This window comes from Ursus arctos, unplaced genomic scaffold (genome assembly GCF_023065955.2).
Source record: "Ursus arctos isolate Adak ecotype North America unplaced genomic scaffold, UrsArc2.0 scaffold_2, whole genome shotgun sequence".
Classification (NCBI taxonomy): domain Eukaryota; kingdom Metazoa; phylum Chordata; class Mammalia; order Carnivora; family Ursidae; genus Ursus; species Ursus arctos.
This window is the reverse complement of record NW_026622874.1, coordinates 67,540,505-67,555,705: the sequence shown is the minus strand read 5'-3', so window position 1 is coordinate 67,555,705 and position 15,201 is coordinate 67,540,505. Positions and strand designations below refer to the sequence as shown.

General features: G+C 57.8%; 2 protein-coding genes across 2 annotated transcripts in view; one reads left to right on the top strand and one right to left on the bottom strand.

The window, feature by feature from the left end:
- Positions 1-2,263, bottom strand: part of LOC113245188 (ATP-binding cassette sub-family A member 17-like) — a 76,374-nt gene extending 74,111 nt beyond the window's left edge. The window contains exon 1 of the mRNA XM_048225098.2: positions 1,691-2,263. The gene's annotated coding sequence lies outside the window, so the exon portion shown is untranslated. The remainder of the gene's footprint in view (positions 1-1,690) is intronic.
- A 400-nt stretch (positions 2,264-2,663) lies between these two features.
- ABCA3 (ATP binding cassette subfamily A member 3) overlaps positions 2,664-15,201 on the top strand; it is a 37,542-nt gene continuing 25,004 nt past the window's right edge. Inside the window, 7 exon segments of the mRNA XM_026484911.4 lie at positions 2,664-2,843; positions 9,013-9,221; positions 10,181-10,399; positions 11,152-11,250; positions 11,365-11,629; positions 12,480-12,607; positions 13,264-13,429. Of these exon segments, the coding sequence (XP_026340696.2) occupies positions 11,197-11,250; positions 11,365-11,629; positions 12,480-12,607; positions 13,264-13,429 (613 nt within the window). The 5' untranslated portion in view covers positions 2,664-2,843; positions 9,013-9,221; positions 10,181-10,399; positions 11,152-11,196.

Sequence of the window (15,201 nt, the reverse complement as noted above, 5' to 3'; positions counted from 1 at the left end):
TGAGTAATTTACCTGCCAGAGCCTGTCAAGGAGTCCAGGAGCCTGAACACCGGAACACCTGGGCTCCAGGCTCACCTCTGCTGTGTGACTTTGAACAAATCATGACCCTTATCTGGGCATCCACTTGGAAGAATACCAGGTGGCACATCTTGGTTGAGTGAGCCTTGAGCAGAAGAGGGATGGTTGAGGGTCCAGCAAAAGGGCCACCCCCGTGGACAGTTGTTTGTGAACAGGTGTCCCGAGCCTAGACTCTTCCCAAAGAACGTCTTCCTTCACCAGTGGCCTTACACCCTCTCAGTTCATGATTGTAGTGACTAATAATAATAATTACCATGCAGGCACCCTAACAGGATCAAGAACAAAGGTATTGATCACTGCTCTGCAGGTGTCTCTCTTGGTCTGCATGGTCCTTCTTCCTGTCCCCCCCACTTTCACCTTCCTCCTGAGGGAAGTCCGGGTCAGCCTGCTCTGTTCCTGGATTGGGTCATGCAGAACCCTTTCAGGCTTAGAAAGGGCTGGGGAAAATTGCAGGGTGTAACCAGTGTAAGTCAGAAATGGCAAGGACTGGTTCTTGAAAGAAGAAAGATTGAATGAGGAAGACACCGGTCAGCCAGGTTCATAGTGTCTCTGGGCAGACACCTGGGCTGGCAGGGAGGGGGTGCAGGCTGTGAGCAATGATGGGGAGAGACGGTTTTTAAGATGCTTGCAACATAGTAATAATCCACTCCTCCACCTCAATCGTAATTGTGTTCGGTTGGGTTTTCTGTTGTTGTTTTTGGGTCTTGTTTGCTTCATTTTTGTCTGCCCACTACACCAGGGTAGTAAGTCCCGCTATCCTCACACAGCACTACCACTTCTTTGGTGTTTATGTGTCAGGCATCGGGATAAATGTTTACGCATTTTCTCGTTTGACCCGAAAGCAAAATACTTCTGAGTTTGGTGTTATTACTAGTCCTATTATCATTTTGATTTTGGGGACCGGAGATTGTGGCTCAGAGGGGTCAGTTGAACAGCCTGCACTAGTCAAGGGGCCGTGTCCAGACTCCAAGTCAGGTCTTCTGACCCCTTCATTCAACAAATATTTACCAAGTGCCTCCTCTCTGCCAGGCACCCCAGGACCCTGAGATGTAGCCATGAACTAGACAAGTCCCTTTCCTCATGGAGCCTACCGTCGGGTGAGGGAGACAGAGGGAAGAGAAGCCAACGAACGCGTAAGTAAACAGCACCACTTCAGAGAGTAAAAGACAGGGACCTCTATCGCTAATCCCGAGGAGTCTTGGGGTGGCAGTGACAGAAGCTTCCCAACTCAGGTCATTACTTTACCGGTTCGATCGGCCGCGTCCTGGTCGCAGAGGTGCGCTGGGCGCGGCCGGAGCTGGGCCGGCAGCAGGTGGCGCCCCAGGTGCGGCCCGGGACCGCTGCCGGGAAGCGCTGACGCAGCCGAGCGGCAGGTGCGCCTATGCCACGGAGGACCCTGAGTCGTAGGCCCCTGGCGGCGCTCAGTCCGGGCGCTGGGAACCCAAGTGGGCCGGCCCGCGGCAACTGTTGGCCCCGAGCCGCCACCGCCCACGAGACTCCGGCCCAGGCCCCTCGCCCAGTCCAGCCCCGCCCCCGCCCCCGCCACGCGACCTCAACCACCCCGCAGGTGGCCCCAACCCTGCTTCAGGGACCCTCTGGTCCCAGGTGATACCTGCCTGGCCTCGTGACCTCTCAGCTCCAGGTGCCCCCTGCCTGACCTGTAGCCCTCCCGTCTGAGGTGTCACAGGTTGTTCAAAAGAGCCAAAGTAAAACCAATGAATTACTGAAGTCGTAATTAGTAAAAATTGTGCACACTCCAAAACTCGGTGTGCAGAGCAGGAACACGGAGGGAGGTGGGGGCGCACGGTTATAGAGCCTCGCACGCAGCAGGGCAGCAGGACTCTCCTTCCCAGCGCTCAGTTACGATACTGCACTTGTAGGGCTCGCCACCCATCAACCTTGGCAAATAGTTCACGTTTTGCTTATCGTTTCCAGAGACACAAACGAGAAACAGCCCGGGTCAAGTTCGCCGGGCCAAAAAGGGGCGACACTAAGCCCTGCCCCGGGGACTAAACTGGCTCTGTCTTCTCAGGGACCCCGCAAGGCTGGTCTCCGTTTGCTTCTGATTTTACCAACCCTAATCCACAACCTTCCAACTAAAGTGACCCCAACCTGGCCTCATGACCCCCAGGCCTCCCCGCCCTTCTCAACTTTGCCCCATGACCCTGGACACACCGCAGGAGGCTGCGCTTTCCAAACGGCCTCGCCGTTTTCCAGAAAGTTCCCCACCCTCTATCCAGCAGGCCCTGGGCCTCCCCACATCCCCCCGCAGTCCCCACCAGGCCCAAGGCGGCCAGTCGCCCTCCCTCCAGGACACAGAGGCCCGCGCCCAAAGATGGAAAGTGCTGGGGGGAGTGGATGGACCGCCAGCAAAGGTCGAAGTTAGGGAGGCGACTGCTCCAGCCGCCCCGAAGGGCAGGTGGACCCCGCCCCGCCCCGGGGTGGGGCCTCCTGCCGGCCGCGCGGCTGCGCGCGGGCACTGCGCCGGCGCGGGCGGGGCCGGGCGTCGGGTGGGCCGGGCACCCGCAGGGCTGGCCCACTGCGCACGCGCGAGCCGGCCGGCGCGCCCCCTGCAGGAACCCGAGCCGCCCGGTCAGGGCCCGCCGCTGGTTGCAGGCGCCCCCTCCCAGCCCGGCGGCCCAGCCGCTGTTAGCACCGGCCGCTGCTACCGCCTCCGCCGCGAGGCCGAGGGCAGCCGGGCCTGAGGCAGGAGACCCCGCGAGAGGGCAGCGCGCCGGCCGCCGCCGCCCTGGCGCCGAGGGTCGGTGAGTGCCGCCGGGACCCGCCGCGCGCGCTCGCTTGCTCCCGGAGCTCGCGGCTCCGGGCCGCCCTCCGCCCGGCCGGCCTGCCCCCGCGACCGCACCCCGCTTGGTCGGCCCGCCCCGGACCCTCCACCCCCGCGCGCCGCTCCGCCCGGCAGGTGCACCTCGCGGCGCCGCAGCTCCAGGCCGCCCTGACTCAGGGTTCCCCTCCCGCGGAGCCTCTGGGCGTGTCCCCTTCCCCGCGGGCGGCTTCCACCGCGGACCCCGGAGCTGGACGCGCCGCGACACCCTTTGTACCGAGCCGGGAGGGTAGACCCGCTGGTGTTCGTCTGGCAGGCAGGCACTCGGGGCACCCGCCCGCCAGAGCCTTACAGCCCCCAGGCCGAGAGCGCGGGGCAGGGCCGCGGGGATCCTGCTGGCTCATCCCTTGTGCAGAGATTCCCTGGGTGGGTGGGAGTGCTTCGTCCCACCCCGGAGTCCGGCCTGCACCCAGCCCTTCATTCCCAGGAGCCAGAATTGGGGGGGGAGGGGGCAGGCAGTGGTCCAGCGCTCATGGTGGGAGCTGTGTGGCAGACAGAAAGGTGGGGACGCCTGGTCTAGGTGGAGAGGCCTGCCACAGCCCTCAGTAACCCCTGGGGTCTGTGGCCATTGGGTCTGTGGTACAAATTTGCGTTGACACCGGTATTGGCATTCGCACACCACACTGTAGCTTCATGAGGGCAGGTCCCGTTTCCTGCACTAGGTTTAGGACGGTGGCGTATTTGGTGAACATTCGGTGTGCGAACCAGGGCCCCCTCCTCACTTCCTTGGATGTGGCCTAATGAAAGCCCATTGCCTTACCAGGTGTTTGTGTTTGTTGACCCCTCCTGAACTGTGAGCCCACTTACTGCTGGGCCCAGGTCTGCTCAGGGCTTCGGTTCCCAGCACAGAGCCAGAGCCTGGCACAGAACAGGGGATGGAGAAACGCTTGTTGAATGGGTGGCTGACCCTCCCTGATAGAACGGGGACCTGGGCAGGGTGCAAGTGAGTCACGCTGGCTTTTTTCTCCTGAGCAACTGTGTCATTTGATTCTGAACAGTCGGGTGCTGCCTTGTGTAAACTTGAAAAGATCAAGGCTCTTTTCCTCTAGAAAGTTTGCATCAAGGGAACATAAGAAAAAAGGAAAATAGGTAAAAATGGATGCCCTGGGAATCCCCTTGCTCTTCTTTTTAAGTCCTTGCAGATTTTTTTTTTTAATTGCACACTTGATCATCATATTGGACAAACAGGATGGCATCATTCCCCCTCTGGTGCTCTCCCATCATGCTAACGAGACAGCAGTTTAGAACAAGAGAGATCAGCTCAGGTGGCTTTTTAGAGACACTAGCCTTACACAGTGCATGTGCCCATCTCGTGGGAACCTGTTTTGACTTAGTCTTAACGGGGACGGCCCAAGAAGACTCCCCACTTGACTGTCTATTCTCCAGCCCTGCCTCCCAAGACGACAGTAGACTCGTCTGCTGTTGAGTCGGAGAAGAGAAAGAAAACATTCTAGAACTCAGGGGGAAAGGATGGGCAAGGCTCTGTGCATGATGGAAAGATTAATTGGATGTGGTTCCTGCTCTTGGGGACCTTAGGATGGAGCTAAAGAGAATGATTTATTCACAAGCAACTGTGACATCAGACCGAATGAGACAAGTGCCACTTGAGACATCGGAAAAGCTGCTGCAGGTGTCCAGAGGCGGAGGGGTGGCTTCCAACCAGCGCAGAAGGTCTCAACCCTGGCTGCATGGTAGAGTCACCCCGGGACGGGTCCCATGCCCAGGCCAGAGGTCAGAATCTTCAGGGGGTAGGCCTCTGATGTCAGTTCCTGTCTTAAAGCACCCCCAGAAGATTCCATTGTGCAGCTGGGATGAAGAACCCCTGGGCCAGGATTGTCCATGGCTGCTTCCCAGTGGGGCTGGGACTGCACTGGGAAATGATATTCCGAGAAGACAAAACCCCAGGAGGCCCAGACCCCCTTGGGAAAGTGTATGGCGTGTCAGTCCCCGTCCCCCCAAATGGCTCAGAGATGTGGAGTCAACAGGCAGACAAGTACCTTTGCAGGAGCTGAGTAAGGAGCCTGCTGCCAAAGACCCATGGTTACCTGTCCCCGGGGATCCTCAATCGCCTCATTACCTCATTTCCTACACCAGAGAGCAGAGCCGCTGCCAGGACAAGAGTGGGACCGAGGCTCCAGCAGGGCTGAGCAAAGCAGGAAGCGGCACACCTTTTGTGGACCTCTCGCCTCATAGCTTCCCTTGGGCCACATCCCTGTCTTAAAAATACACCCCACCGACCCCTGCCAGGAGCTTCATTGTGAACTCAGAGCCATATGCTCCCAAGGAGACAGCTGCCCCAACCCTGGACAGGGTGGGTGGTGCTGCTGAGCACGAGGCCAGCAAACCATGTCTCCGCCTGGGCCTCCGATGCAAGTGACCACAGCCTCCTGGGGCTCTCGGACAGTGACCGAGCCTCATGGATTTGTTCCCACCTCATCGACACAAGAGCCACTTGCATAAATACATCCTCCGCAAGGTTTTTCTTGCGCACTGCTACGTGTAAAAGAATTTGAGTTTGCACTCCCGTATATTTCATTTATTTATTTCTAAAATAAAGCCATATACCATGGTCCTGAATATCATGGACAGAGAAACACACACAAATACAGACTTTTAAAAGGGACGAGAGCCAAAGTGAACACAATCAAATGGTTCCTGTATTAGTGCTACTAGATCAATCATAAAAACATACGCTGCTTTAATTTTTTTAAGTAATCAGCATGCCCATCATGGGGCTCAAACTCACGACCCCAAGGCCAAGAGTCACATGCTCCGTCGACTGGACCAACCAGGCGCCCCATCCTGTATGCTGTTTTTCAAAGAAATCCACGGGAGCAAGTCTGTATCCCATTTATAATGTCTTGGTGAACCCAAAGTCCTCATCTGAAAGTCTGGTTCTGGGTTCTGTTTATTTCGGTTCCTGGTTCTGGTGGTGTCACTGGTAAACGCCGTGAACCTCGTGAAGCCATCTAGACTGTGCTGGGAGTCCAGGACTTGCCTGTCCCTCCGCTCACCAGCCCTGCGAGGGCTCTTGCTGCACTGGGGGGGTGAGCGTTCAGGGGCTGGGGCAGGCGGAGCTTCTGGGCTCCGGATGCTCTTGGCGTGTGCGTGTGCGTGTAGATGGTGCTGCCCCGCGCCACACCGGCTCCACACATCCCTTTTCATAAGTGCTCCATCCCTAGCCCAGGCTCTTTTGAAAAGCCGCAACTCTCACTCATTGTCACTTTTTCCTTGAAGGGACAGATTAGAGTGTGTCGGCCTAAAAGAAATGAGCTAGCTGACACATGGCGGCGGTCCGTTGTCCTGGAGAAAAAAGAAAAGGACCTCCAGATTTGGAACTTTTCTTGAAAGGAAATATGTATTTCCTCCTTCAGTTTTAAGTCTTGAGATGACCAGTGACCCTCCCTGTCACCAAGGCTATTCACGGTGACTTCCCAAATCCCTATGAAGTATCATAACGCTTCGGCCATGATTTTGTGTGTTTTAATTCCACCTGAATGTCATATCCTGAATCACATGATGTCCAGCATGCGTGCGAAGCTTAATAACCCAGCGGGCGAGGGCTGCCGTCCCCATCAGGGTGCGTGGCCGCCAACACAGGCCCGCAGGCGTGCCAGGGTCCTTCCTTACTGAATATCAGTAAAGCCAATGTTGCCCTCATTTTTAAAGAGAAATACTTCCGAGTGCAGTTTGTCACCATTCCTTTCCTCTAGCAGATGGTGTCACGCACCCTGCTCGGAGGCCGGTGGTGGGCTTCGCTGGCGGGGACCTCACACTGTAAAGGCCCCTGCTGCTCTCAGCCTGTGCTTTACAGTGTTGACTGGTATTTAGACTTTGCATCTGCAGAATCCACTGAACTAGACAATTTCACCTGTTTATTGTGCACCCCCCCAAAAAAAACACACTTCCCCCCCAAAAGATGAGATCGTGTGCTGGGTAAACAATCAAACAAAACACCTGGAGAGCAGCATTACTGCCTTCTTGGCACAGCATCCGAGGCCTCGGTTGGCTTCCCTTTCTGGCTCATTCCCTGCTGCTCCCTGCCCAGTGCTCGGAACCACCGGCTGCTCCCACACACCCTCTTCCCGCGCCCCCCCCCCCCCCAGCTACCAGCACACTCAACACTGACACCAGTTTCCCGGTCACCCAGTCCCTGGAGCCTTCCCAGAGCCTCCCCCGCGTCGTACACACACACAGGAATTCAGTCTTCTCCAGAACCTCGCGATGTCTCCTCGCGATGCCACCTTTGGCTCCAGCTACAGCAGTTACAGTACATGGACGCATTCGCGGACTGTGAGCATCTTGGGTTGGGAATGTTATGATTTCCATTTCCACACCCCCGGAACCCCTTGCACAGCAAGCACTGGGCAGATGTTTGTGGGAGGAATCAGTGGTTTTTTTTGTCTTGACCGCAGATCCTACCCACAGCTTTCATTAAGTACCTGTTTGGAGTGGAGACACGTAGACGTTTACTACCACTCGCTGTTGTGGACTCCCCACGTCGGTAAGGAAATGCTTTACTGGCTGAGCTGGGTGCTCACCAACCTCAGTCTTAAGGAAAAGTGCCGAGTCCTGGCCAGCGCCACCGGGAAGGCCCTGTCTCTGTTCCACACCCGAGGAAAGGGCAGAGCTGTGCTCAGACGTGCGGAGGCCCGGCTTTGTGGAGACCCCTCCTTCCACCATGCCGTCCTCCAGGCCTGGGCAGACTCAGGCTTCCCTGGAAGGAGATGCACTGGGCTCGGGATGTGATGGGAACTCGTGACATAACAGGGTGCGTGCCCTGCACCGGGGCCCTGTCCACTTCCGCTTGCTGGCCTTGAGGCCTCCTCGAGAGTGGCCTCTCTAGAAGATTAACGCCGCTCTCTTCCACGTATGCTGAAGTAAAAGCCTGTTTTGCATGGGCACATAGACAGAGGATGACAGATTCAAGCCCGGAATGAAAAAAACCGCCGACGAGGAAGCCGAGGTGTCCGGGCTCTGAGCATGCACCCGAGCGGCCACAGATGTTTATGACCTGGCACGACCCGTAGCTCTTAAACTCATGAACGTTACTGGAAAAGCCCTCGTTAGAGAAATCCTGTGTGTCATCCCAAGAGCTCCCCGAAACTAGCAGGCCACAGACCACAGGATGCACTCACTCTGGACCGATTCAGTGGCTCACCTAAAGAGCAAACACCAAAACACTCAACACTTTGTGTAATGTTTGATATTTTAACAGTAAGCAAACAAGCCTTTTAGTAGAAGAAAAAAAAAAAACCTCTCCCTTCCCTTCCTGGCTCTGTCCCTGGAGGAGTGAAGTGAGCCCTGGAGGGGAAGCTCTCAGCCGCTCTTGTGGGACGGAGGCGGCTCTGCAAGTGGCCCCCACCTGAGTGTTTGCCTTAGAGTAGAAAACGCGGGGCTGACTCTGCCTGGCGGGCATCGCCTCTTCTGGGGACGCTGTGCCTCAGTGTCGAGTGTTTTGAGGAACTTTTAACTTCCTTTCCTCGTGTACATTTGCTTTCATAACCAGAAAGTTGTCCAGATTTTGTAATTCTGGGAATCTCCTTTAAATTCCTTTCTGCTCAAACAGAACAGACGCAAGTGAGGCGTTCGGTGGGACTTGGGACGCAGCCGGGCACGCACGAGACAGCCCGCCAGGTGCTACAGGGAGACTGATAAATACCTCCAGAGGTGGAGGGGCTCAGGGAATACTTTCTCTTTCTGATTTCTAACGTTACGTTGTGCGAGCAATATATAACATTTTATAAAGATTTTAGTTTTAGGACCACACAGGGTTAGAAATGTGTCCTGGCTCGCGGCTTTCTTGCCGTGTGAGCCGGGCTGGGTCCTTCCTCCTCCTTTCTTCATCTGTGGAAGAGTGGTGATGGCAGAAGCCAGGGCTGGGTGAGCATGTCTAACGTGAAAGCTCCTCATATTTCCTCGTATCAGGAGGGAACAAAGACCCACCCTGCGGTCTCTGTTTCTCTGCATCCATATTTCTTTGTTATCAGATCTGCTCTGTTTTAAGTAACACACTTGCAATCTGTTTTGCCCTGTTCACTTTCTAACTCAGTGAGAGGTGCTTTTTCATTATTTTCCAAATTATGCTCTAGTGCCCTCCCTTTGCCCAGAGGTGCTGGGAGAGTCATGCCAGCGAGTCCCGGGCCCCTCCTGATGTCCCGTGAGGCGTCCGTCACCCCGCTGCACTTGAGAGGCCCGCAGGCCCCACCCCAGAGCCCTGGTCACAGAGCCGCCTCCTCCCAGCCAGTTCTGCCATAGCCCCAGAGGGAGACCGCAGCCAGGAGCCTCTCCCGGGACCCAGGTCAGTGCGCGCTCACGGTGCTGCTCTCGGTTTCGTGGGGACTGTAGGGATGTGGTCGGTCTGTCTTTCTGTCCTCCCCACTCCTCGGGCTGGAGAGACAGGAGTAAGCACGGGGCTGTGTCCTTTCTTGGCCAGACTTCTCCTGAAGTCTGACCAGAACACTTCTTTGAACTGTGACCTTTTTATATTCCCTTCTTGGGAGAGGAAGAAGGTTCACCCCGGCCAGGCCAGGTCGGGTTGTGGGGGTGGCAGGCCCTGCTGGAGGCACTGCCTTCCCCTCTTGGCCTAAACCACTTCTGGAAACCTTTTATAAACCACAGGCCCTCATGGGTCTCATTTTTTTAATTCTTTTATTTATATTCTTTTATTAACTGTCTGGAGCTGATTTTATGACACTTTTTCCACCTTGTTAATTTTGAAAGAATTTGGATCATTTATTAAGTTGCCACTTAATAGCACCTCATGCTGTTTCGGCTTTAATCTCTTCATGTTTTAACCATGTGGTTAATTAAAAGCATATTTTAGGTCAATTTGTAAATGACTTCTTGCAACTGTGTTCTCTACGAGTGTTCACTGAGTACCCTTTAAAGCATGGAGTTTGAGTAACTATCGTCCGACAGATATGGACAGCCACATCTTTTCTAAAAGAGTACGAGTTTAATTTTAAAAAGAGCTTTAGTAGAAATGACTTTCAACGGGTTGAGGCCCAATGTAAAGTTGGCCTTTGTGAGAAGACGCTCTACATGCAGGGTCTCAAGGCAGGTCCTCCAGGCCGTGCTGCCAGCGTGCATGTGTGCGTGAGTGCGTTTACTAGGGGGCGTTTGTCTGAGGGCTTGCGCTCTCTCAACCTGCTTGGCGGGGGGGGGGGGGGGGGGGGGCTACATCCGCCTGCATGTGGAGCCGGTTCACTGGGCTCAGAACTTCCCGCGTGCGTCACACAGGCTTCTCCCCACTTGCAGGACCGTGAGCACCAGGGGCCTCTCCCACCCCCTGCGTCCTCGCCACCGCAGAGCTCTTGGGGCTCCCTCCACCCCTGCTGCCCACGTGCCCACCCTGGGTGGGCGCAGCCCAGTCCGCCCCCGGCCTTCATGCCCGCAGCCTCCAGAGCGCGGTGCTGCCGTGTCCTGTGCACCGTGGGGTCCGCCTGAGCTCATTCAGACCACCTCCTTCTGCAGGAGGTGAGTGTCTCATGCACGCTGGGCTCCGGTCTCTGCTGCTCACACTAGAAGTCTAGGGAAATGCATTTCCCCCGGTTGGAAGGAGACCTTTAGAAACCCCCCGCTCTCCTTTCTGCCGGGTCTCACGTAGGACAGCCTCTCAGCAGCGCTGCGTGGCCATATGTGCCAGGTTTAAGCATAATGCTCCTACGTGACATGGGGCAGATTTCCTCTGGAGGAAAGTGACCACTGTCACGTGGAGGCCGCATACCAGCGTTCATGGTTAAAGCAGGAAAAACTGGTCCTGAGGGCTCATGGCAGGAGAGCGAGGGCCATCGTTCCACCCACGTGTCTGCCTGCTGCGTCCTGTCCCCCAGGTCAGCGAGGCTGACGGGGGCCCCCTCCTGGGCCTCTCCTCCCCGCCCTGCAGCTCTCTGCCAGCCAAGTCTGCTTTCATCAGCCTGTGGCCGTGGCCGTGGCCAGGGTGGCCAGTCAGCAGAGAGGATGGGGATGCACAGAGAGGTAGCACATTCATCCAGACCACAGGGGACACCTGCGTGGCATTTACTGCAGGATGAGTGCCCCTCCAGCAGCACGTGGCCCATAGAGAGTGTCACTGAGGGTGTGTCTCGGGAGGGGACGAGGCCACTGCCTAGCAAGGCGCTTTCTCCGTGAGCGGACGGAGCGGAGCTGGCATCTTTGGTGGCAGCCGGAACGTGGGGATGCGGGAGGAGGGCTTGTGTCTGAGGGGAGTTTCCCATCCTGGATCCCAGGTGCACCGTGGCAGCCGCACACCTGGCCTTCTGATCAGCCCGAAGATGGCCGTGCTCAGGCAGCTGGCCCTTCTACTCTGGAAGAACTACACCGTGCAGGTAGGCGCGCGTGCCCCAGTGCGCCTGGCCCCAGGAGGGGTGTCCCGAGGGAGGGCCCTGTGACCCCTGCCAGCCTCGTGCTCCCCCAGCCGGCGCCTTCCCTTCCCCTTGCAGAAGCGCAAAGTCCTGGTGACCGTCCTGGAGCTCTTCCTGCCCCTGCTGTTCTCTGGGATCCTGATCTGGCTCCGCTTGAAGATCCAGTCGGAAAACGTGCCCAATGCCACCATCTACCCTGGCCAGTCCATACAGGAGCTGCCCCTGTTCTTCAGCTTTCCCCCTCCGGGCGACGCCTGGGAGCTCGCCTACATCCCATCCCGGAGCGACGCCGTCAGGACCGTCACGGAGATGGCGCGGAGGACGCTGGTCATCAACATGAGAGGTGAGGTGTCCTCTGGCTCCCCTCCTGCCCGGCTCTGGGGGACGAACCCGGGTGAGCCTCCCCGGTCAGTGCCCAGACTCCACATCTGCCCTCATTGGTGGGTCATGCATTATAAATTGGGGACCAGGCTCTGAGGGCCGAGGGGAGCCACGTGGGTGACGACTGCAGCAGCTTGGGCCCTGGAGTCGCTGCCGACGTTTCACGGTGGGGACAGCTCTGGAATTCCATGGGCCGTGCCAGAGGCTTTCCTGGGATGCGGTTTGGGGGGGACAGTTCTAGAAAAGGCATCGGGAAGCCTGTTGAGGGACACGCGCCCAGTACACACACCTGTCCACTTGCCTCACTCTTTGCTTCCAGGATGAAAAGTGTTATCGCTTTTCCCACCTCTTCTTTGGCGTCTGCCACCCGTGGCCTGTTGAACGCCGTGTGGTACATGCTCGGGGGGAGGCTTGGCCCACATGGAGCGATGACGGGGAAGCCCTTAACATGGCGTGGGGTCTGATGATAGAGAAACCGTGTGACACACGACATTAGTGTCCACTCCAATCTTCACGACACCCCACGTGGCCCGAGACAGAGGCCACCCCATGCAGGGAGGCCGTCCCCGGAGGGCGCAGACCAGCTCTGCCTCCAGCTCTCCCCAGAAACGCCGCCACCCTGATAGCGGGGTGCCGCCCGTCCCTGCGGCAGCCAGTCTCTCTGCCCCCCACGAAAGCCTTCTGGACTCTGAGGACAGGGGTGTAAAGCCCTAGAGAAACCTGGACATTTGCAGTCTTTTACTGAAAATGACCCGAAATGGCCCAATTTCCAAGTAGAACAGGTACTTGGGCAACTTGCTGCTCTCCCACAGCTCGCGGCTTTCCCTCGGAGAAGGACTTTGAGGACTACATCCGGTACAACAACCACTCCTCCAACGTGCTGGCCGCTGTGGTGTTCGAGCACACCTTCAACCACAGCAGGGAGCCCCTGCCGCTGGCGGTGAGGACCCCGCCCTGCAAAGCCCCTCTCCCTCCCGAACCAGCCCAGCCTGTGAAGGCGCTCTGCCCACCTGCGAGGCAATGCCTGGCTTCACTATGGGGCCAGCATCACGGTGCGGGTCCTCGCCGAGGGCACTCTGATGCTGCTCTAGCCCGTCGGGCCAGTGCCACTGGGAAAGCCTAGAGAAGGCAGGCGGACCCCTTAGTCCTCCCACATGTCCCCTGTGCACCATCAAGGGGGGGGGGGGAGCGGACACGTGGGACTTCCGGACAGCGGCAGTAGAATTTCAGTTAGATATTTAAAACACAAGCAGTCTTCCCATCTGATGGCATCAAGACCAGGAAACGATCCAATTCCTCCAGCGTTATTTTGGGGACTCTCCGCTGATGCTCAGGGACACCTCTGGCGCAGAGTTCTGGAGGTGAACGGCAAGACGGGGCTGGCGACAACACCCTGGGGGCGCACCACGGGGCTTCCTGTCCCCGCCCAGGGCAGGGCTACTTGCTGTGACGCTCCGGGACCCCGTGGACGTTGCGGGGGGCTGCGGGGGTGGGGAGTTCACGGTAACAAGCCCCTAAACTGTCTCTCATTGGACATGGTACTTGCTTCTCTGTCTGGATCCCTCAGAGCAGGCGGTTTTCTCTTTGTTCCCGTAGGTGAAATACCACTTACGGTTCAGCTACACACGAAGAAACTACATGTGGACCCAAACAGGCTCCTTTTTCCTGAAAGAGACGGAGGGATGGCACACCACTTCCCTCTTCCCACTTTTCCCAAACCCAGGACCACGGGAGCCCGCGTCCCCCGACGGCGGAGAACCTGGTGAGAAGCCGCGGCCGCGTCCCCTTCCCATGGCTGATGGGGATGGTCGCGGGGCCCCACCTCACGTCTCTCCACAGAAATGCTCCTTTAGGGCTGTTTGGTCTTGGTCCGGTAGAGGGGAGGAAGCATCTGGGAAAGCTGGCTCGGATGGGTTAAAACACTCCTAGGTCCGCAGAGGCGCTGTCCCCGAGGACGCGCGCTCGTGAAGGAAACCTCTGTGTCTCAGTCTTGAAGAGGCCGCAGTTGGTGTCACATCCACGGGTGTGGCCTCACACTTCCTTCCCTCCCAGGCCTTGCTGTGCACAGTCGTATGGGCTTCGGGAGCCCTGTGGTCCTGGAGCAACTGTCCGGGGTCTGCCTGTGCCAGTGGGGTGCTTTCTGAAGCCGGCTCGTGGCTCGTTGCGCCCCTTAGCGTCATGTGTGTTGGTCTGTCCCGTGAGGGCCGGGCAGGCACTCCGCATGTGCGTCTCCCCCGAAGCATGGCTGCCCTCCTGAATGGAGCTGGGGGTGAGCAAGGAGTAGCTGGGACCCCTCTGTGGGCCCCGGGCAGTGGCAGGGTGTTGTGGAGAACACAGGACTCCACCGTCCGCAGGACACAGACTGTGTTCAGGCTTTGGTGGGAAGAACCAGGAATGTCCTGAAACGGAGCCCCAGGCGGCCAGGAGGAAGGGAGGCTGCGGCCAGTGTTTAGAGACTGTCGCTGGTGCCTGGGACCAGCAGCAGGAGAGACTGTCATCCTGTTTTGGGGGGACACTTTCCTAAGTTTGGAAGCAGATTTCACGAGGTACAAACGCGAAATTTGACCAAAAAGGAAAAGCAAGTAGGAGCCTGGGGAAAACATTTCAGCTGAGGACAGGGGTCCACGTCTTTTTATGGTGAAGACTCGCTAGTCCACGCCAGTTACAAGCACACAAAGGTCCCTGAGCCGTGGCAGGGATGTGGGCCAGGCCCACAGCACGCTCTTGGCTTGCACCCCCAGCCCCGTGTCCACACGTCAGACCCACGGGGTCCCCGAAGGGAGTCAGAAGGAAGGAGATCTGCCTGCAGAAGGTGTTCCCCCGGCTTTGCTTACCGTCACAGACCTCCCAGCGGGGGGTGTGGTTGACCACACGTGATGGCTCCACTCCTCAGAGCGCGGAGCAGCCACAGCAGTGGTGATGACCAAGCCAGGCTGACGTGACAGAGCCTTGCGGGAGCGCGGCACGTGGGCCCGAGCCCCGCCTTGCCCCTCGCCGCCATGGGACTCCACTCCCCTGGCCCCATGGCCCTGGGTGTCCCATGGAGACATGGCCGGCTGCGCGGCAGGTCCATTGTGAAGATAAGAACTGACCCCCAACCCAGTGCAGCAGTGGGTGACGTTCCCCGAGCACCTACCGCTGTCGCAGCTGTAAAAGTCTGGAACTTGAGGGAGCCCTGGTGACCCCCCACGTGGGGGTGGGGTGTCGTACTGCTTTTCTCTTCTAGGGGCTGGGACGCAGGCTGCTGGCAGTTCCGTGTTAGAGGACGTTGGGTATTTTAAACATCACTGTATCTTATGAACGAGGGTGCCTGCACCCATGTGCCCCTCTCTGCCCTCTGCTCTCCTGAGGCTGTGCCCACTCCTTCCTTAGGCTCCCTGTGGCAGGCCGGGCTCTGGACTGGAATTCCTCACCCCCCGTCTGTCACTCTTCCCAGGCCTGTCTCACCGGCAGAATTTTATTACAGAGCATATGGCAGGGGGTCACAGAGGGCCAGCAGAGAGCACAGAGCCCTCGGAGGTCTGAGCAGCGGCC